This window comes from Thunnus thynnus, chromosome 4 (genome assembly GCF_963924715.1).
Source record: "Thunnus thynnus chromosome 4, fThuThy2.1, whole genome shotgun sequence".
In the NCBI taxonomy this organism is placed as follows: domain Eukaryota; kingdom Metazoa; phylum Chordata; class Actinopteri; order Scombriformes; family Scombridae; genus Thunnus; species Thunnus thynnus.
In genome coordinates, this window is record NC_089520.1 from 22,828,595 (window position 1) to 22,851,900 (window position 23,306).

A 23,306-nucleotide genomic window follows, 5' to 3' on the forward strand; every position below is an offset into this window, starting at 1 on the left:
GAATGGTCTCACTGTTACCTACAAGGTTGTAATCTGGACCATTTTTACTCAGTGTTGTATCTGTTGACTTGAATCATTTCAATAAAAAGCCAAGCAGACAGGATATTGTAAATCCAAACTGGAATAACTGTAGTTGAAATCTTTTGACTCAACATACAGTTAGGGTTTACTTAAAAGCAGTGATTTGACCCTCTGTACCCTTTATTATTCATTTTTACCAGAATACAAATCTTGGTGAGGAGAATCCAAACTAGGGAGGTTTTCTCAAAAACTTTCTTTATTTATAACAAAGAGATACAACAATTGTCATACAGTAAAAACAAACTTTACAAACTGTACAAGTCAGAGGAGTCCAAAGTCCATTAATTGTCCTTTTAAAGTTCAAATAAAATGTACTTCCTTTAAAATACTGAAAGTCTTCTTAGCATTTTTGTTCTTCACATCTTCGATTAAGGCGTCATACTGCTTGAGTTCAACAAATAAACTGATGAAAGCAGGGTGTGGATTAAGATTTGTGGATGTGAAATTTACTGAGAATGATCAGCAGCTGAATTCTATACATAATATTGCTATCCATCCCACTGAAATACACAAATTAAACCACAAAATACCTAATTTTGGGAAGTTTGTCCTGAGTTATGCCTGACAGACTGAGTTCAGGGCTAAAATAATTAGTTTAGCCTGACAGGCTAAACTCAGGGCTGATATATGTAGTTGTACCTGACAGTTTGAATTTAGGGCTGATGTTTCAGGTGCCTGAAAGACTAAATACAGGGCTGTAATATAGACTGTGCCTGACAGCCTCAACTTAGGGCAGAGACTTTCATTGCCTAAATAGAGGGCTGAAGTACTGTGCCTGACAAACTGACTTCGGGAGAGAAATATATTTTTGTGCCTGACAGACTGAACCCAGGCTTAAAGTTCCATGTTCCTGGAAGACTAAATACAGGACAGAAGTTTTGGTGTGTGCCTGACAGACTGAACTCAGGGCAGTAATATACGGTATGCCTGTCAGACTGAACTCAGGGCTGCGGCCGGCGGTTCACTGTCGCCATTTTCCTCCTGTTGTTGTTAGCCACCTGCTTACAGCATCATCAGCGGAGAAACAAGTCGCGACGAGATTTAAAACTCGCAGCTTCTGACTGTTGTAGCTGCTTTATCGTCATTTGTCTCCCGTCATCATGGACGAGGAATATTATGGCACCGCTGGAGACTGGGAAGGCCCGGACAGCAACATGGTGAGACCTCAAACTACACATTTAGTTAGCATGGCAGCAGGCGGGTTAGCTGCAGCCACACCAGAGACTTAACTTACCTGTTGTGACAACTGAACGCAAACGTTCAGACAACTCAGAGAAGATGTGCAGAGACAGAAATGTCCTCTTAGCTCTGAGTTTCTCCGGTTCTTCAGCAGCGCAGCTCAGCGGCGCCGCTAGCCGGCTACAGGCTAACTAAAGTCGGTCACAGCTGCTTGACATGTCGGAGTTATGGAGCGTCACTGTACCGGTGATTTGTTATGTATGTGCTCAACTAACTGTTTTAAAGAGTTATTCAGGTAAACATTGACTCTCTGCAGTAGAAACCACATTTCATTAATGCATTGCAGCAAATACTATTATTAAAGTTATGGTTATAACTCTAGTCTCTATTCTATTTTTAGTCATTTTATTTATTTTCTATATGTGAATTAGTCTGATTAGTTATTGTATATAACGTAGCCTTTAATTGTATTTGTTTCTTTTACCTACCTCATGGTTTCTCTATCTTGAATTATGTCAAGTGGCTGCTGTAACATTAAACACATCCCTTCCTCCTTCTATCCATTCATTCATTCATTCATTCATTCATTCATTCATTAGCTTTGTTATGCACACTGCTTTGCCAAACACTTTATCATGATCATGTAAAGCTAGGAGCACTCACTTAAAGCTCTCTTCTGAAGCCATCGAGCACTCAGTTTTACTTCCTTACTTACATGCCATGCAGCTGGAACATGACATGAATTTGTCACTCAGAAAAGTCTCCACAAAATGTCATGACATGAAAATATTGTTCAGTGTGTTTGTTTGATGATTTACAATTATATTTAACTGTTGCTGGACCTGCATGTGTAAACAGATTTCTTATGGTGTCAACCCTCTTTCCATCTCACTTCTTTCTGCAGTCAAAAGAGCTAAAGAGAACAGTATGTTGTTTATTCCTCAAACAGGAGAGACATTAATCATGTGAACCATGTATGTGTATTTTTTTCAGGAGGATGGGTACGTTGAAGGAGAAAATGATGGGAAAACCCAGGAAGATTGTCTGCAGAAATTCTCCAGCAGGGACTACATCATGGAGCCTGCAATCTTCAACACCCTCAAAATGTACACAGCTGCCTTCTCATACATGAAATCTAACAGACCACATTTACAGTTTATTGTCTATTTATTTGTTTACAGAAACCTCCTTGTGTAAAAAGTTTCAGCATTCTAGATTAACACTCTTCATTCTATAAACGTTTGTCGCAGGTATTTCCAAGCAGGCGGCTCTCCAGAACACGTCATCCAGCTTCTCTCTGAAAACTACTCCGCTGTGGCTCAGACCGTCAATCTGCTGGCAGAGTGGCTCATCCAGATGGGTCGGTAACAGACGACGAGACCCTGTCGATCTCGATACAAGCATTCATGCTCCAAGTCTTCATCGCTGCGCCAAAAAAAATCCTTCTGCCTCCCCGTCAGCCTGTAACTATGTGCCTCATTCATCTGTAATCTCTTTATTTTGATTACAGGCGTAGAGCCCGCTCAGGTCCAAGAGCGAGTAGAAAATCACCTCAAGAGTCTCCTGATAAAACACTTTGACCCCCAGAAAGCAGATTCTATTTTCACGGTTGAGGGAGAGGTGAGATTTCTGAGTGAATCATTTCACAAATAATGAGTAATCTCAAATCCTGAGCGTCTCACACTGAAAATATAGAGGACAGCGTTACAACTGGACATGAAATGAAACCTTTCTTGTGTGTTTTTAGACTCCTGCGTGGTTGGAGCAGATGATAGCACACACTACGTGGAGAGATCTCTTCTACAAGCTGGCCGAGGCTCACCCCGACTGCCTGATGCTCAACTTCACTGTAAAGGTACATTGATGCAAATATTTTACAAAACAGATTTGTTTTAAATGTTGTTTTTTGTTTCATATCATTTCATGACTTTAAGTTTTATGACTGGTCACTTTAAATGTGCTGCGGTCATTATTTTTTGTCACTTTATAGACTAAAAGTAGCTGATAAATAATGAATAAATGAACCAATGATGAAAACATAGTCAAATTTTCTGAAGCTGAGCAGTTGTTTGCTTGCTTTGCAGCAGTTCAGGTAGTCACGTGTGTGTGTGTGTGTGTTCAGCTAATTTCAGACGCAGGTTACCAGGGTGAGATCACCAGCGTGTCTACAGCGTGTCAGCAGCTGGAGGTCTTCTCCCGGGTGCTGAGGACGTCTCTGGCTACGCTGCTGGACGGAGGAGAAGAAAACCTGGAGAAGAACCTGCCAGAGTTTGCTGTGAGGCTGTTCTGTGAAATATCAGCTTTAATATCTGTGTTTACTTCTTAGAGTCCTGCTTCTGTTACGTTACAGTAAGGATTTCATTAGTCGCTGTTTTTAAATTTGGTTTTATCTTTTCAAATATCAAATTCTTCTGTGTTGTACCTCAGTACTTTGCCGTTCTTTTAATCCCCCATTGACACCTTGAAATCAAATCGTTGCTCAACAGAAAACTGGCCATAATTTTGATTTTTAATTAATTGTTTAATTTATTTATAAAGAAAAACTGACAAAAATCGCTTGTTCCAACTTCTCAGATTGAAGACTTGCTGCTTTTCTCTGTCTTATATCAATTTGAAGACATCATCATGGTTTCTGAGGAATTGTGATGGCAGTTTCTCACTTTTTTTTGGACATTTTATAGACAAAAAGATTATTATTTTCATCCATTATTTAGCTCAGTCCCAAATGAAAATGGCTAACAAACACCAGAAGACTGTTTGCTGCATGTGATGATCTTTGCTGAGCTGTTCCCTCTTCTCTCTCTCTCTCTCGTAGAAGATGGTATGTCACGGCGAGCACACTTACCTCTTTGCCCAGGCGATGATGTCCATCCTCGCTCAGGAGGAACAGGGTGGCTCAGCTGTGCGAAGGATCGGTCAGGAGGTGCAGAAGTCGGCGCACGAGAGGTACCGTTGTCTGTCTTTTAGCAGGAATTTGTTTTGTTTATATCGTCTGAAGTGTTAATAACAGGAAGAACGTTGGTTAGGTTCTGTGTGGAGATAACAGATTTAACTGATGATATTAATTCTGCATTTGCAGAGGTCATGATGCCAGTCAGATCACCCTCGCGCTCGGCACAGCAGCAGCCTACCCTCGAGCCTGCCAGGCGCTGGGCGCCATGTTGTCCAAAGGAGCCCTGAATCCTGCGGATATCACTGTTCTGTTTAAGATGTTCAGCAGCATGGACCCGCCTCCTGTGGAGCTGGTGAGGACAGAGTGTGTTTATATCCTCTACATGCTTGTTGAGATGATGTTTATGATTAATATTAATGATATGATCGTTTGCCTCCGCAGATCAGAGTTCCTGCTTTTCTAGACCTCTTCATGCAGTCGTTGTTTAAACCCGGATCAAAGATCAACCAAGACCATAAACACAAATACATCCACATCCTGGCCTATGCTGCCAGCGTGGTTGAGACGTGGAAAAAGGTGCAGAGAGTGTGTGTGTGTTGGTGGCAGAGGAAGTAGTTTTTAGTAGTTGTTTGGCTGTTTTAAGATAGTTCATTGTAAACTATGTATTTTTCACCATTTAATCCCAGAACAAGCGAGTCAACATCAATAAAGATGAGTTGAAGTCGACTTCCAAGGCCATAGAAACTGTGCACAACCTCTGCTGCAACGAGAACAAAGGTGCTACAGAGCTGGTGGCTGAACTTGGCACTTTGTACCAGTGCATCCGGTGAGTGGATGAGAAAACCCTCCTTCAAAAGCCCGAAACTCGTAATTACCCTGTAGGGAATGAAGTGCTCAGTTTGGTAATAAACCAAGTTATAATGTTACTATAATGTTGTTGTGATACCATACAATACAATACCTGAGCTTTTGTTCCAACACCAAAAGAGTCATTTTTTTGGAGGAATATAAACATATAAAATGAGACAAAATTCTCAAATTCATCAGCAATAAATGATGTCTCAGAGGAGACATTTACTACATTAACCGCAACTAGCATAACACACCTGAATCTGTACAGTTAAGGGAATTGTGTCAAGTTGCATTATGGGTAATGTAGTATAAGGTAATGTTTCGTAAGGATATAATTTATATTATAAGTTATAGGGGTGCGATGCTAAATCCGTTGAGTACTCTTTAAACACAAAGTGTCTATTCTAGAACTTTGCCTGAGTAAAACAGTCTAGAATGATTAAAAAGTGTGATTTAAACCAGGTGTCTGATCAAAATCTAATTAAAAAATAAGCAAAAATAAGACCTGACCGAGCATTCAGCTCAGTTTTTGACATTTAGTGCTATAGACGTCTTTGTTTCGATACCCGGTTCTCCTCACAGCTGACTCTGACTCCATGTTTGTGTTCAGGTTCCCAGTGGTTGCTATGGGGGTTTTGAAGTGGGTGGACTGGACGGTGTCTGAGCCGCGGTACTTTCAGCTGCAGACTGACCACACTCCGGTTCATTTAGCTCTGCTGGACGAGGTTCAGTATGAAGTTACCACCAGATCAAAGTTTAATTTTCATCCTTTCAAACAGCAGTTACGTTTAAACATGAACTCTTCCTCCTCACAGATCTGTACGTGTCATCAGCTGCTGCATCCTCAGGTCCTCCAGCTGCTCATCAAGCTCTTTGAGACGGAGCACTCGCAGCTAGACGTCATGGAGCAGGTGTGTGTGTTAAACGGATGTTTCTTATTTTTAGTTTACAACAGAAGTGTGTTTATTCTAACTGGGTGAGTGAATGTGCAGCTGAAAGTTTTATTTCCTTACAGATGGAGTTGAAGAAGACTCTGCTGGACCGAATGGTTCATCTTCTGAGTCGTGGCTACGTCCTGCCTGTCGTCGGTTATATTCGCAAGTGTCTGGAGAAACTCAACACGGACATCTCTCTCATTAGATATTTTGTCACTGAGGTAACAGCTGCTTCTGAACTTTACAAGCAGAGAGCAGATAACACTTGGGGAAAGAAGTGACTCCTGATTTACATGTTTGACTTCAAGTATTTTCCTCCATCACAGAAGTTCCTCAAAGTCTTACAGTGTCTGAAACTATCTTTTATACATTCAAGGTGCTATAAGGGCTTGAATTAAGTTCAATCCAGTGTTTTACATCAACAATTACATGTAAAAACAGCTCATTTCATCATTCTTTTTCAAGGATGAAAAATTAAGACACCCTTAATAATTTCTTATGTATAAATTTGAAATAAATTCACATAAATAATTGAAGAATTTTGTCTAAATGATGAGCAATTAGCATCTGGTCATCAACTGAAAGTAACTGAGAATATAGTTATGATTTAGGCCTTTAACAGCATCAGAAAATATTAATTATTTTGTTGTTCAGTCATTGTTCTTTCCTGCATGAAACACATCAGATGACACCTCTTGAAACAAAGCTCAGAGCAAAATAACTGAACTCCAGCGTTTCCTCTGAAGGTTTTGGATGTGATCGCGCCGCCCTACACGTCAGACTTCGTTCAGCTCTTCCTTCCCATCCTGGAGAACGACAGCATCGCAGGAACGATCCGCACAGAGGGAGAACACGACCCCGTTGCTGAGTTCATCGGTAAGCGTCTGAGACATTACAGTCGGGCTACTTCGACCCGCAGCATATCCATTTTTGAAGCACTAACATGTCGGTGATTATTTCTCCGTTTTTCAGCTCATTGCAAGTCAAACTTCATCATGATCAACTGACGCTGAAAGGACACTGAAGATGTTGTTGGAGAATGTACAAGGACACCAAACAGAGACAGAAGATCCGTTATCTCGATGATAACCTGACGCTTGATGTTGAGCTTTGGAGAGAGACTGCTCAGTTTGACCAAGTGAACGAGGGATTCATTTCTTCATTGAGAATGATGGAAAAGTACAGAAACAAGACAGACTGGTTGATGGAGGAGCCTCTGAAGATGCAGCTAAATGTTTTTTCACCTGTAAATTTAATTTTTTTATATTTTGTGTTGGGTTCGAGCTGTTTTAAAATAAAAACCTGAAAATGTAGTTTCTTGCATTTTTGACAAACTTCATACATAAATGCAGTTTGGTCTAAATGCAGTTCCCGGTTATGGATCAAACCTTTACACGTTAGGGGGGACAGACGAGGTCTCTTGAAAGTTCTGATAAAGAATCTGTAACCCCACAAAATGTACAGGTCATCTGATATGTTTTCTGCACAGAACTACATATTTCAAATCTGACAGCACACACAGCTTCACAAATCTTTGAGTACCACATGATATCATTTGATGACTGGACACAGATGGAGCGCGTTGATTTATACTCCAGCAGAGGCCTGAGAAGTTTCATACTTTTAACTGCCATGAAACGAACACCAATGAAATCCACCACAGCTGACATGAATTCTAGCTGAACCTCGTTAACCTTCAGAGAGTGATTGAAACTCAAAACACAGATCCTGTGTGAAGTGTTTATTGGCATAGTCTGAAACAACAATTTTAGCTAAATTTATGATGTGTAGATTGGATGTGAAAACACAAACAGCAAATAACATAAAGCTGTACTTTGCTGCAGGTGCATATAAGGCACAGTTTACGTTTATTTTTATTCAGTTATGTACAGAACTTCCATCAGGGTGTAGTGCATTACTGTCAATAACCAAACACCACACATTCAGTGTCAGAGCAGTGCAGGACTAATGAAATACTCTCGTTCTTTGGCAGAGTCGGTTTGCATTTAGAAATTAAAAATAAAAAGCAGTTTGATCATGTAAGATGAAGAATTTCCTCATCTTCCTCAAATTGTCTATAATGTCCATTCAGCAGGCAGTGCTTGAATTTTGCTACAGCATAGAAATTAGTGGTACTGACATGTTTCACTCCTCCCTGTGATTCAACATTTAGAGGTTTCAAACCGTTTACCAGCCTGCAGGTCAACCTGCGGTAAAAACCTGAAGTCTGATATCCATTAGGAGGACTGTGGCACAGAAGTTTGCTCCCCTGATTAAAAGTGTAAAAATAATAAAAAAGATCTGAAAGAAAAAATCTGAACTTATTCCCTTTTCAACATTTAAAACACTTTAAAAAAAGTTTCCCTCCACCTGAGACAGGAAGACACATGAGCGTGTGCAGTGACAACCTCTGACGCGGTGGGTGCTGGTCTCATCTAGAAGTATTCTTTGGGGACAATGGGGTCTCCGTACATGCAATCCTCCTCTAACGCCAGGTTGTATGTGCTTCCGCTTCCTCCCTTGTAGGCGCTGGTCACGATCCTGAGCCAACCCTTCTCACCCTGAGGAGAGCGCATTTACACAAGCAGTTGTGGATTTCATTGCAGTTGATGGTTTTTACACAAAGACAACAATTCATCCTACTAGCTGCATTTAACAGTCAATTAAGGGTTTGTCTTTCAGTTTTGACATTGAATTATGAGAGTTAAAATTATGTGTAATCTTATCATTTCAATCTCAATCACTCAAAGTAAGAAAATTAGTTTTTAGCAGCAGGTAAGTTGAATTTTTGACTGTTAAAGTAGTCCCCTAGAACTTTAACTTTGTTGTTCATTTAATAATGAATATTTAATGTTAAAGAGAAATACTATAAAAAATTTGATATAATCTCCACAAAAAAAGTCTTTTTTTTCCCTCAAATGTATCATAAAGCTCAATTATCAAATTAACTGACACATAATAGATGCCAATTTATTTGTTTCAGTGATATATTTTGGATAACATAATAAAAGTGACTCATATAATGACGTCTTTCAGAAAGCAGTCTCTTCATTTTTGACAACATATCTGAATCTTTCCCCATTTTTACTGCGTTAAAGTTTTTGTTTGAGGACTTACCCAAGGCTCTCCCCAGGAGTTGCGAACGATCCAATACTCAACGCCATCCTCCACTCCCCATCCCGCCACTGACACGATGTGGTTGATGTAAGGTTGCTCCTGGTATTCAGAGTAGAGACCTCCGGTGTACGCGTCAAGCTTTTCTGTGGCCATGATCCCGCAGCTTAGAGAAAACAAACAACACCGATCACTTCCTCTCTCAGGTTTAATGTGACTGACATGAATGTGATCTGAATGTGAATGACTGAAATCAGCTGGAACGAATAAACTGAATATATAATAATGTGATGTTCTACATTATTGGACTACAACTCATGAGGGACCCAGCAGCTAAATGTGGTGCAGTGGTTTTCTACATCTGTGGCTGCAGACTGGTCCACAAATCACATCTTTTTTTTAAAATTTTGCCATTATGACCACATTACAGCTTAAAGAGGGTTTTGATTGGGGGTGTTGTCTTGATCGACAGGTCTCTGAACTACCACATTAAGCTGTAGTGGTTGCTACTTGATGTCCTGTGTCAAATACAATTGTTTGATTTGACACCAGATTAGCATTTTCTGGCACTGAGCATTTGGCAAGATGGTTGCAAGCGGTAAACCTCATTTCTTTCTCTGCAGTGTCTGCAGGTTTCAGCCTACAAGCTGCATCCAGATGAATTATTTAAGTCCTTTTGTTTTTTGATGCACACTCCTCTAACAGAATGTCTTTAACTTTTTACTTTCTTTTACTAAACTGCCTGATGACCTGAGATCTGTCAGAAGTGTGTCTTCTTTCAAAAGCAAACTTTTCTCAGAGATTCAAAACTGTATGTTTGTGTCTGTGGTTCATGTTGGGGAGGAGGATGTGGCTTCCTTACCGTCTTTGAGTGTGTGGGTGTTTGCACACGTCTAAAAGGTAACCTGTGGAGTTTAACCACTCGTATCACCAAGGAGCGATGTTTTTTTTCCAAATGGTTGCCATGTTGTTTATGTCTCATAAATGTATATGATGATGCACATGTGTGATTGATGCGACACATTCTTGCCAATTCTTTCATTCTCTTGCACTGATTGACAGCTGTTGGCAGTAACGCGTCACAAAGCAATGTGTAGGATAAGGTGAGGAAGAAGAAGACCAGAAGGCCAGAAACACGGATGTGAACGACACAGGTTTTAAAATATTTTTTACAAAATCTGCTTTGCAAATGTTTTCTGAGGAAGAACATCCATTTAACGTGTTTTTAGGCCTTTTAGTGAGAAATACAGGAACACTTGGAGTTTACTTGTAATGAAATGTGTGATATAAAGCTACCAGAACGGACTGTGCGCTGAAAGAAAAGAATCAAGCAGCTGCGAACCTGATCGGCCCTCTAGCATAGATCTCTGCCATCATCTTCTCCCTCCCGCTCACATCTCCGTAATCTCCAACTTTCCACAGGGTGTAGTTCTTCACGATGTTGCACACTCCAAAGGTGGTGCAGGTGCCGCACTCGTTGAACGGCTTACACTCTTAAGAGAGGGACACAGAACAAGCACGTCACAGACTCAGACTGTGTCCGTGATCGACACTTTGTGCACTAAAAGGACACTTACTCTGGTCTTTAGCCTGGTAGTTGTTGCAGGTCTCATCTGGGATCCCGTGCTGGTTAGCGTACTCCCAAACCCCGGTGTGATCGCCTCCATGGCAACTGCCAGCATCACCACAGTCGATCACATGCTGGACAGAGAGGTAAGCAGATGGCCACGCTCCTTTTCGCTTTATGTTGATGCGATCTGGAAGAGAGAACAAAAAGCTGTTTCTGTGAAAAGAGGAAGTGTCATTAAAAGTCATATGAGGAGCAACTTATTTTTACTGCCACCAAACCACAATGAATTGGCATGTTTAACAGCAATCAAGGCAAAACTTTATTCAGTCATACCTGCCATGGCGCTGGTGCTGCCATGTGCCCAGCAGGAGCCACAGTACTGGGGAATGTGCTGGTTGCGGGTTGTGCTGACGTAGTTGGTGCCGTTGATGTTCCTCCAGTCCCATGACTTGGGCAGATCAGAAATGTTTAAATACTCATGAGGACGAGGTTTGGTCCTGTGAACGGACAGGCCATTAGAGAGAGCTGTTCTGCAGCGGCAACATGCTCAATAACACACACACACCCACACCCACACCCACACCCACACACACACACACACAAGACACAAGACACATGCAGTGTATCTTGATCTAGTAAATGTGTTGTTTTCATTTCCTTCAGATAAATCAGACTTGTGTTCTCAGCTGCAGTATGATAAGGTCCGGAAAAGATTATATTCACACTCGGTTTCATTTCCTTTCTATAGATTATCTTTAAGCTTTCAAAGAACAGTGAAACCTACAGATTCAAGACTCTGAAACACTTTCGCAGATATGACACTTTTCTAAACTGGCAGCAAGGATACAAAGGTCATGGTAATATTTTGGGGAAATTTGATGACTTGATGAGAGGTTTATATTCTATGATTACACACGTTAGATATTTTTCTAGACGAACAAATCAGCCTAGCCAATACATCAGCTGATACTAGTTTATTTCAGATATGTCAGTCTCAGTGTATCTCAGACAAAACATAATTACTAAAGATATGTTTGACGTCAGTGTTTCTCCAATAGAGAGTTTTGTCCACAGCACGGACAACGTTTATTTTTCATCTGTAAAATGTCCCACTCAGTGTTTATCTTGGTCACAATCTTTTAAAAAACATATTTGATGGGTTGTTCTCAAGTTTAAGGTAAAATATTTGACACTGAGGCTGCAACTATATTATTTTCAGTAATACACAATACCAGTCTGGCTATAGTTGAGGCAGATTTTTTATATTTTTCAGACCAAATGTCATGAAATCTGATTCTTCTAGACAAAAATGTAATTACACAGTAGTAATATTCTCTACCATAATTAAACATTTTATATACAGCATGGAACTGCAACAGCATTTATACTGTAATATTGGGAGGTAACATTTACATAAAACATAAGTTAAATGAATAAATACATTGTGAAATGTTGTGATTTTTTTTATTCTAACACTTTTTGGTCAAGTTTTTTTTAGGTGGGTTGAGCTGTAACGTCACTGGAGGTAAATTTAGACTCTAACATGTGTGAAAACTTGTCTGGTCCTGCCTGGCAGTTTGTGTTGTGGTTGGATTAACCAGTTTTTTATGATAATGAGGTTATCAGGCTTGACTGTAGGGGAATTTACGGTGCTTTTAAGTTCCTCAACCTGATCCACCAAACCTCGTGATTTACTAAAAGTGACGACAAAAACATTTATGAGGACATAAAGGTGCTATGTTTTATACCTACAAATTACAGATAAAAACTGCTTGTTTATTCTTTATATCTCAATGACCTATATTGTTAACTTAATTATTAACGTTATATCATATTAACTTTCAACGCATATTTATCACATTTAACTGTAAAATAAACAAGGCGAATTTACTAATCTCAGCCTGGCGGTGTTTCTGATCGGTTAAGCCACTAACCTCTTTCTAACGGCTATCTGTAGCTAACGTTAGCCAACTATCTGCATAAAATAACCGTATTTTCCCGCAACTAGCTTAGTTAAAACTAATTTATGTTGCGTCATTTGAAAAAACAAAATACATATCTGTTAATTTTACCTCAGTCCAAAGTCTTTTCCCCTCTGTGAGCGGACATAGCAGGGCTGCTTCGGGCTGAAAAACACTCCGGCGGACACACTAGACAGCACGACCGAAAACAGCACAAGCAAAGCGGTGCGAGCCATCGGTAACCGAGCAGACAGCCGGTGGGTTTTCCTGTGTGAGATTCAAGGCTGCTGTCGTTAGCAGAGACGGCCTAAACACTGCTGTGTCTGTGTGGATGAACTAAATGCTAATGAACCGGTGTTACGTCGTGGTCTGTTCCCCTTTCGATTAACGTCTCCCTCCTGTTAGAGCTGTGTTTTCAGTCATGTGACCACAAAACTCATCATACATACCACATGTTTCACTGGGAAGTCACGAGTCATGGTGATGGAAACAGGAAAACAACCATGCAAAGATAATGAAATAAAATATACTTGACATTTAGCTGAGATAATCATTCCTTTTTTTAAGGGGATGAGGCCTGACTCTAATCTATTGTTCCTTAAATTCAACTAAAATGCCACAACAGTTGCAAAATGACCTATTTCCCCCAAACGCATCAGTAATGTATTGTCAGAGGCATTGATTAAAAGACGCAAAAGCCTGGATTTAATGTAATTTACCACCAAAACCTTAGAACTTATTAAAAGAAAGTAGACCAAAATAATGAAGGTGACGCTTGAAACGAACATCTAATGTAATGTGAAGTACGGCAGGTTTGTACTCATCTGCAGCTGCATAGTGTTACCAAAAAAGGGAGAAAGATAAAATGAATGACACAGACTTGGGGCAAACAGAAAATCTGTGAATGATGACATAACTTAAGTAAAAAGGTCATTTCAGCTGGAATAAAATTTATGGTGTGCTGAGCATAAAAGTACATTATTGGCCTTGGAAACAGGTCGACTTACCAGTTTTTTCCAGAGCTTTTAACCACATCTTTCAGCAGATGCAGTTTGCTAAATTATCAGGTTGTTGTCGCTCTCCAAAAACAATAGAGGCATCTTAAAGTTAAGGTTGTTTTTTTTTTCGTAAGACTCTTTCAGTATTTTACTTCACATGCACACAGAGGTCAGATGGCACCGCCTTTATTGAAGGACAAGATTGTCACAAGGTTGGACAAACATCATACTTGAGCTGGAATTTGTCAAACACTTTAACTTACAGTTAACATCTTGAATATGCTGACATAGCATGTTGTGTGGCACCGCTTGTCTATTAGTCATCTGACACCGTTGTGAAACTGTTAAAAACTGCAGTGAGCACTAAATCCTCAGTTTTGTCCTGAGATCACATTGTGTGCATATCACAGTTCAGCTTTACACAGGATGAATACAAAGTGCAGTGGTTACCAAAAAACAAATTAGTTTCACTGATCCTGATCTAGTATTTTTTTTTTTTTTTTTTTAACAATATCTAAAACATGTATGGTATAATCCTTGATTTGCACTGACAACAGTGCCCAATGAAGTGGATATTCGAAAACATGGTTTTTGTATTACGAGGTAAAACTTTTAGCTGTCATTAACTGTAAAATATGAACAATTATGAAGAATTACTGCTGAAACAAAATGGAAGATTTAAGACCAAAACTGAATGAATCGTCATGAAGATCAACAGATTTAATAATAATGGAGAAGCTACGGAGGTGATCGTGCAGTAAGTGCCAAGTAATGAGGACAAGTGAACGGGGCTGTGTTTTATCATAATCACGTTTAACACATCTGGCAACACATCTGATTTACTGATCCAATCAACTGTCGAATGCATGATTATCTGTTTTATTTATTCGTCAAATTTCATCAAAAAACACAGGAAGCTGAATCACAGTTTAAAATGTTTTAACCCTAATCGCAGGAGCGTTCGCTTCAACAGTTTAAGGTGTGTAAACCGTTCTGTGTCTTCTACACCAGTCGTCTCCGTTTGCAGTCGCGCTCCATCTGGTCTTCGGACGCGTTGGTGGCTGCGCCCAGAGGAGACACGTGGTTCAGCATGGAGTCATCTGATGCCTGACCAAACAGGGCCATAAGCAGAGCAACGCCGAATCCTGTGGCACGCTCCCCCTGCGCAGGCAAAATAAAACACAAGAACAATGGTGAGATTTCAATGTTTGGTGTTACTGATGAAGTTACCCTTTAATTATCTTTCGATAACAAGTGAAATCTGCAGTGTTTAACTTTTGTCTCCCCTTCCGGCAGTGAGAGTAATCACACAAACACTGTCGACATCATTGCTGCAGACCACTGACGCTTTTTACGTGGGCTGGTCCCTGCACTGAGGACAGTCTCCCCTGGTTGACAAGTTGCAAACCAGACATTGCTGATTGACATAAAATGCATCACTACCAGTGTGGGAAAGTCGCCACAGACACCAGATTTAAAAACTCTGGTATACTGTGAAATACAGAGATTAACCTGGTGGTGATAAACTTAATCAGCATTGTGTGAGCTTGTTTGGCGACAGCTTGAATGTAACTGACGTTCATTTATACGTAAAAGTCCCGCACTCCACCTTTAACTAGACTGAAACCAAAGGCCTAGTTTGGTCACATGTCAAACAGAAATGAAATGCTTCGTAATGGTATCACTTCCCACATCTCTGAACGTGTCTTTAAATTGTGTCTTCAAGGCAGATTAATGTTTTTCAGCAGCTGATATTCTTCAACTATTCTATACCATCTATTCTTCTTCAGTGTGTCACAATGACCGACAATTTTACTATTAATATATGTACCACTTTAAAATGTATTTACTTACTGGTGAAAAAGTTTTCATTCAGTTAAACATTAACTGTAGGTTTTATATCAAAAGTTGGGTTTATATCTTGTAGAGGTCTACATGTATGTCTTTATCAACTATAACTATGATTAAAACAGTACAGACTGCCAGCAGCTGCAGTAAGACATGGTCAGTTTGTAATGACATTCTTGTTATGCTCCTTTGCTCGTTCCAGCTTCACAGACGTCTTGACAAGCAGAGAAATTACCAGCCAGTTGCAGGCAGCAGAAAACGTGCCGTCTAAAACACTGAGTTGTGATTATCAGCTGATTTGCTCTGGGACAAAAAATCAGAGCATCTGTTAGCGCTCTAAAGACCCAGGTACTCACAGCATGAACAGGAGAGGCAATGTCAACATGGACCCAGACACCCGGCCAATCAAAGCCCAAGTGGGATCCAATAAAGAGGCCGGCACAGGAGCTCTGGGCGTTCTCCCGGTCCTGTGAGAATACAAGAAAAGAACAACAAACTTCAGCAACTGAAATATACTGAAATGTAACAGCAGTCACAAAACAAATATTGTACTGGGAATATTTAGCTGACAAATATTAACATAGTATGAGGAATATTAAAATTCAGCCCCTGGTGCTAATAAACAGCATGAAGATTTACTGGGAAACTAAATCCAAATTTTAACAAAACGTCACCTACTACTTAAACACCTTTTCAAAAAGATGATAATGATAAAATGGTCTTAAATGCATAAATCAAACCAGTGAACTACATTCACTGTCTTTACCCAGCATTCAACTGTGTATGAAAACTTTAAAACTTAAAAATGAAAAGTTGTATATGTAATACACTATGTATGTGTATACGCTACTTAGACCAAGCTAATGTTAAAATGTTCAGATCAGCACTGATTAATGTATAAAACACTACTGTTATTTACATTGTGAGTATCAACATGTTATGCAGTAACTTTTTTCTTTGCAAAATTACAATTTGGACAAATACATCAGGAGAAAAATGCATCAGCAGAAGCTAACAAAGCAAATGGTAATTACATTACTTCAGTTCTTGGTAATGTGGTTCAGCCTGTACTGAAGTTCAATGAACCAAGCACATTATGCACAAGATCGGGGAGATGCAGGTATAGTGAGCTACTATTACGTTGGAAAAGAGTCTGCAAAACCTTTGTAGTATATTTCTTTTACTGTGTTTTTACAGTCATAACAGTTATACTTACTATACATTCAAACTCAAATGTGTCAGATTTCCATGCTTTTTATTTAAAGCGTCTCGTTTGGAAGAAGTTGTCACTTACAGCCACAGAGTTCTTCATGTCAGCCATGGCAGAGGTGAACTCGCTGAAGTGCAGCTCAGGGCAGTAGACCAGAGGGTGAGCGAGATCTCCGCTGCTGCGGCCGGCGCGCACACAGGCACCCTCCCACTGCTCACTGTTAGTCATCACAGCTGCATGGTGCTTCCCTGTGGAGATCCCCTGGGTGACAACAACAAAAAAGGCTTCAGCTACCGGGGCACTACCTGTTGGTGGGCTAAACAATGCTTAGTTGGTTTCGGTCTAAAAATAAAAAGACAAAATCCCGCCAGCGTTAACCTTTAAGTCTATCTGATTTGTGATAGAGGTTTAAAATCACCTACCTGTGCCCCCGTCAGCGTGGCCATATCCAGAATAATATCAGCTGACAGGTCTTTGCTGGCGTACACCACTCCATCAGCCAACACCAGCCTGCCCTCGGCATCCGTGTTGTTGATCTCCACAGTCCTTCAGCGTGAAATTAATATCAGATAAAGTTAGTGTCAAACATGCCTTGAAAGCTCATCCGAATCAAATCATGTAATGTGAAGCCTATTACACGAAATGAAAGTCTAAGGAAATGATACATCATGATTAAAATAAAGAGTCTCACTTTCCAGAGTAGAGAGTGTGGATGTCGTCGGGTCGTGTGGCTGTGGGTCCAACTGCGTTCTCTGCGAGGCAAAATACTGCATGGAGATTATCTTTGAAGCCCTGAAGCAGACAGAGGAGTAGGTCATGTTTCTCACAAGAGTCTGATTAAAAAAACACTTAAGAGTCACAGAGGAGCTGTGACAACTGATGTGGGATAATCCAAAATGTCTGCTCACTTGTTTAATGGTAGCCTTGAAAGCTCCCAAGATGGCAGCAGCTCCACCACAGTCTCGCTTCATGCCAGGCATTGTGGTCTAGGAAACAAAACAAAAAAACTTACTTACATGTGGTTGTGACACTAATTAAACTGGTGCATGCAACAGAAACTACAAGTGAACGGCTTACTGAGAACAGGCTTAAAGCTTTATCTAAAAGGTCAGGAGTGTCAGAGCGAGCAGGTTCCAGGATCACTGAGATGATGAGAAAGTTTCTGGGCAGCAAACTGAAAAGTGTAAAGTGAATGAGCCAGAATACAAACACCTTGTTACACTGTTTCCTGTGCCGTGATACTGCAGGTGAACACAGGATATGTTCGAATTGTCAGTCCACAGTGTCACAATGAACCTGGACTCCTATGATATGAGTGTTGTTTTGCAGCTAAATTAATACATTATTACACTGTAGGTGATGACAGCAACAGGGTGACTGAGGGACAGAGCTTTGAGTTATTTGTATCACCACAAATTTCTCCAGATTTCAAAACCTGTCAGGATTTAAAACAGGCTAGCTGAGCATTGTGAAACACATCCTGTTTAGCCTAATGTTCTTAGAAACAGGAATGGCAGATATTCAGTGCAGGAACTTTATTTCACAATTTTAAAAACAGAAAAGAGAGATCAAAATTAGTTTTATAAATAAACTAGAAGAGTGCACTCAGTAGAGTGCAGATCTCCACCAGGTGTGTCTGGAGCCATCATGTATAGTCTCAGTTTTCTTTAAGATGCACACAATAGTGTAATGGTATTGTGTGTTCCTGCGTTCACCTAACTGTATAAACTTAATAAGCTAATAATAAACGGGAAGATAAGTCCAAACTTCTCAATTTAAAACAGAACATTTTGTCGTAACACACCACACAAAATAAAACCCCTCCCTGCCTCCCTCTCTCCTCTCAAACAAAGAAGAGTTGAATCTCATTCAATTGTCCCTCCCGGCTCCCTTACAGTCAAGATGGTGATGAAACTAGCAAACATAGGGATTTTTTATTCATCTTGTTTCATCTCTAACTTTAGTGGATCATAATATATCGGGTATGGAATTAATCTGCAGATGTTCCACTTCAGGATGAGACCAAACATTTCTATGGATGTCAGTTTTTGAGCCACAACAAAGGCCAAAATGTGGCCTTAACAGGCTTGTGTTTAGTCTAGCGGATTGCCGGAAATGCCTTTGCTGCAGTTGTTGATCACTTGCAGCTTCTACCGGCCAGTTCAGAGGAGTGAGGAGTCAGCGGTATAAAACAAGTTATAGAATAGATTTTTCAACACTTGTGAATCACTGCAACTACGAGAGGTCCTTGTGTACCAGTTTTAAGATTGTGTACGCATGGCGAAATACTTTGAGTTTTTGCTTAAGTCTCAAATTACCACCATTGAAGTACATGTTCTATGTATTGTATTTTCACTTTATTTTATCTTATTTTTATTAATATTATCAAGTGGGTTTTATTTTCCATCTTATGTTACAGTAATGTTTTTATTACATGCTTTTATGTTCTTTTTATGTGAAACACTTGATGCATGTAATTTCTTTTGTTGTTAAGCACTTTGAGCTGCATTTTTATTATCATCATCATCATCATCATCATCATCATCATCATCACCTTTCCCTTGATGCTGAGTCCTCCAGTGTCATACACGATCCCCTTTCCCACCCATGCAATGGTTTGGGTTGCACCATCTGGTGTGTGGCTCAAGACAGCTAATGCAGGAGGATGCTCAGCCGCCTTGCCAACTCCATAAATACCTGAAAGGGTAAAGTTATACACTCTTATCACTCTATAGAAAGCTTCCCAAATATTTGACATTTATTTTTCAAGTAAAGAATCACCTTTGAAAAATGGCTTTAACAAGTGAAACAAAATTACAGCAAGTTTGGACAATAGAGTGGATGGGTGCAAATATATTTCTTTTTTTCCTGATTTTTAAATTTGTAAATTATTAAATGCTGCAGAACAATTTTCTACAGTGTGCAAAATAACGTGTGGCACGTTGACTGGTGTGTGGCGCTAAGAAATATGGAGTCTTCTTTAGAAACCAAAAACTAATTTATGATTATTGGAACTGATCAACTGATTTACCAATAACCTTAAATATAACCACAACAGAAGCACAGTAGTGTGCTGTCGCTCCACAGGAAAATCCACATTTTGAGCAACAGATGTAATTGAATGCACCCTCCTTGTTTTGTTTTAAATAACTGCAGCATGTTCAATCGCAACAACAACAACAAAAAGGTTCAACAAAAGAAAGGTACAAACACAGTACATATATTATATCAGCTATCCTGGCAAATGTCTCAGCATAAAATAACATTACAGACAAACATCTTCAGACTCAGTACCTCCAAACCCTTTTTGTTTCAGTTCCTCTCCACGAATGATCACTGGAGTTATTCCAAGTTCAGTTCCCACTGCCTTGATTTCCTGAAACAGAAACAAATGTCTGTGATAGGAGGCTGTAGCAAAATAATTATATTAAATAAGTAGTTAAACATGTTACTGTAGAAATGTCAACAAAATTTAAAAAAAACAAAACAACAACAACACACAAATAGTTCCACTTACATCCAAGAAATGATCTGTGTTCATCTCATTGCATGGTGTGTCCACGATGCGTGCTGCCAGTCGCACTCCATCAGCAGCGTTGGACAGACACTGAACAGAAGAGATGCCTTCAGTTATGGCAGACTGTCGTGCTTAAGTGGTTAAAAATGCTGTGTAAAGATATTTTTTTAAAAATTAATAAGTGCAGTACCTCAAGTTCTGCGACATCCAGAGGGTTGCTGTCTTGCCCGACAATCACAAACTCCACGCTGACGTGCTTCTTCTCATTCCTGCGTGAGGATGTGGAGCGGCGAGAGAAGATGGGGAAGGCCCTGGCAATGGCACAGGAGGATGCAAACACATCTGAGCGTTCACACACCATCTGGAAAGAAAAGAAACACCCATGTCAGCAACTTGGTTACACAAGCAGTCCTTCCACTGGATGACCCAGATTGAAGTCTCAAAAGTGTCCCAGAGGGAGTCACAGAGGGACGGTATCCCTGTTGAAACAGCAGCTCTGTTCTGTAACTAAAAGTGCTCTCTGACCTCCCTGAAAGAGGTGAGAAAAGGAGAGAAACTTGCCTCACATGAAAGGCAAGAACAAAAATTGTGATGAAGATACTGACCACAATGCAGCGGTTGTTCCCTCCAGGCAGGCAGGAGCGGACCAGACGGGAGACAAAGTGGGCAGAAGATGGGCTGTTGTGCCTGCTGACCCGTGAAGGAAGGGCGGCCACCGCAGCATGGTTGAGGTACAGGGGACAGCTGTCCGTGGGGTTTGGGTTCAGAGCACCGAGAGCCGACTGCCAAATCTGAGACAACAAGAGAGAAAACTAAAATTTTAGATTCACTATTGAGAAATTACAGCTCTCCATTTTGTAGTTGTTCTCTTGTCGATCACTCGTACACATTTCATTTGTGACGTTTCCCATCATCAGTTAAATTCAGTCTCTTCATTCAATATTCAAAGTGAGTACAAGTGATTGACAAGCTGCAGGATTTTTTTAGGGGGTAATTTCACAGTCTGAGTTTATGATCTGACGCATCCATGCAAGGAGTGCAAGGATCTTCTAGTAAGCTACCCCACCGCTTATCATCCTGGACAATGTCTAAGATGGAAATACTGCTAGATTTCATATGATATTCCTGCTGTTTAGAACAGAAAACTCAGGGCAATCATTGTTAGAGGACACTTAGAGGAAACCTTTCCTTGACCTCACCCACACTCTCTCAAGTTTCCCTTTATAGACTGGCTGTCACTGTTGCACAATCACCTCTGAGGACTTTGCACGACAGACTGCAAGACACTGCTTACAGCTCCATAGGATACCATGAAAGGAGAGTAATTTTGTCTGAGTCTCTTCACTAGATCTAAAATACTCACCAAGAGCACCTTGAAATAGTTACATTGACAGGATGCCACTCATTAAGACTTCAAGACAACACAATCCTACCATTACCTGGAAAAATGAACAACTCTCAAAGCCAAGAAAATAACACACATTCAGACTTTAACCTCAACACTCACCCGGCTGTAAAATCCTACATTGTTTCCGGGAGAAGTCAAAGTCCCCCTTCACTTAAAAAATAAGTTTTTCTGGTTGTTTGAACTTCACGGTGCAGAGTTTAACACTAGAAAGCTGTTTTCACATTAATCTGCTGAAGGAGGAAATTTTCTCTGTGCTCATTAAAAATCTGATTTTAAAGGGTTTGAGGCATCATAACTGGTTAGGGAGCCAATCCTGGTCCAATATTCAACTTACACGAGTGTGATGTGGAAACAAACATTAAACTTTTGAAATGAACAATGTTCGTATATTTATAGACTGGATTTTTTAACAAGGAGTAACGTTAGATGTCATTTTAAGGAATTTAACGTGGTAATTATACTTTTTGTGGAAAAAACTTATCAGAAACACATTATGGTTCCAAAGAGTCTTTTATGTCTTAATATATGTCTGGTGTTGGATAAGTGATTACATTACACATAAAAACGTACACTAATATTGGGTTACGTAAAGTTAGCCAACTTAACACTATAGAAAACGGAGTTTTATTTAACACTGTTGGCGATGTAATTTACTTTTCCGCTAACAGAAACCAACCCATCGCTAACACGACCGTTAACGTCTCTTTAAAAACTCCAGTCCTTCCTAACGGCTAGGTGACGTTATGCTCCTGGGACTTTGTTAACGGTCGCTATTCGTGCTCGTTAACGTTACATTCATTAAGCTAGCTGTGTTAGCTTACGCTTGCTTTCATTATCATTGACAACGTTACCTCTTTGCTAACGACCGGCTGCAGTTTTCCTTTGATTTGGCTCCAATTGACTTGCTGCAGGTTGGCCTGCTGTCCAACAATCAGAACGGGGCGAGTCTGTGGGTCGGAGTCACCGGCAGAAGCCTTAAACTCCAGCACCACGTTCGCCATTTTTGTGACTTGCTACAGAGACAGCAGCTAACTGACGGTAACGACTGGCGAACCACCGGCGACGGCAGCCGGGAGAGGACCAAACGAGAGACTTTAACTAATCTGTAATCTTTATCAACATCTGCCGGCGATCAGCAGGAACTACGTGAAGATATTAAAGGACTGGTTCACATTTTTTCAAGTCTGTTTTAAAGCAACAGTCAAGAGGCCAAATGAACACTGAAACAGGCAGCGGTGGAAGAAGAATTCAGAAAAATCCCACTTAAGTAAAAGTACAAGTATTAGCAGCTTAATGTAGTTAAATTGTTAAAGTAAAAGTAATGGTTTGGTCCCTCTGCCTGACTTATTATTATATATGACATCATTATATTATTAATACTGAAGCATCAGTGTTTAAGCAGCATGTTACTGTTGTAGCTGCTGGAGGTGGAGCTAGTTTGAACTACTTTATATACAGTTAACTAGTTTAGTCCTGTGGTTCTCAACCTAGGGGTCAGGCTCCTGCAAAGGGTCACCAGATAAACCTGAGGGGTCGTGAGATGATTAATGGGAGAGGAGAGAGGAAAAAATAAAGTCTTGATACACATATCTGTTTTCAGTTTTTGGACTTTTTCTCTAATTTTTTATTTTTGGTGAAATACTAGATCATTTGAACATTTATTGAAATGAAACCATGTGAGAAGTTTAGAGGGAAAAATCACTATTGAGCTGTTAACAACTCATAGACATCTGAAATGTG

General features: G+C 40.1%; 3 protein-coding genes across 3 annotated transcripts; 1 reads left to right on the forward strand and 2 right to left on the reverse strand.

Annotated features, from left to right (window-relative positions):
- The first annotated feature begins 1,022 nt into the window (after positions 1-1,022).
- Positions 1,023-7,253, forward strand: nelfcd (negative elongation factor complex member C/D). Its single transcript, XM_067587667.1, has 15 exons — positions 1,023-1,238; positions 2,254-2,366; positions 2,511-2,620; positions 2,771-2,880; positions 3,008-3,115; positions 3,383-3,535; positions 4,076-4,206; positions 4,340-4,505; positions 4,595-4,729; positions 4,840-4,979; positions 5,616-5,730; positions 5,821-5,916; positions 6,021-6,161; positions 6,687-6,816; positions 6,913-7,253. Exons 1-15 carry the CDS (start codon positions 1,182-1,184, stop codon positions 6,945-6,947), a joined length of 1,740 nt encoding a protein of 579 aa, XP_067443768.1. The 5' UTR covers positions 1,023-1,181; the 3' UTR covers positions 6,948-7,253.
- Positions 7,254-7,666: 413 nt separating this feature from the next.
- On the reverse strand, positions 7,667-13,003 carry ctsz (cathepsin Z). Its single transcript, XM_067587669.1, has 6 exons — positions 12,697-13,003; positions 10,958-11,121; positions 10,632-10,811; positions 10,397-10,547; positions 9,058-9,220; positions 7,667-8,501 (listed from the first exon to the last, which is right to left on the reverse strand). The coding sequence occupies exons 1-6, from the start codon at positions 12,819-12,821 to the stop codon at positions 8,376-8,378; spliced, it is 909 nt and encodes a 302-aa protein (XP_067443770.1). The 5' UTR covers positions 12,822-13,003; the 3' UTR covers positions 7,667-8,375.
- A 750-nt stretch (positions 13,004-13,753) lies between these two features.
- npepl1 (aminopeptidase like 1) lies at positions 13,754-22,655 on the reverse strand. The gene is made up of 12 exons (XM_067587668.1): positions 22,418-22,655; positions 20,764-20,949; positions 20,349-20,519; positions 20,159-20,248; positions 19,936-20,017; positions 19,196-19,338; positions 17,550-17,627; positions 17,333-17,433; positions 17,064-17,187; positions 16,726-16,902; positions 15,788-15,898; positions 13,754-14,744 (listed from the first exon to the last, which is right to left on the reverse strand). The coding sequence occupies exons 1-12, from the start codon at positions 22,565-22,567 to the stop codon at positions 14,586-14,588; spliced, it is 1,572 nt and encodes a 523-aa protein (XP_067443769.1). The 5' UTR covers positions 22,568-22,655; the 3' UTR covers positions 13,754-14,585.
- Between the last annotated feature and the right edge of the window lie 651 nt (positions 22,656-23,306).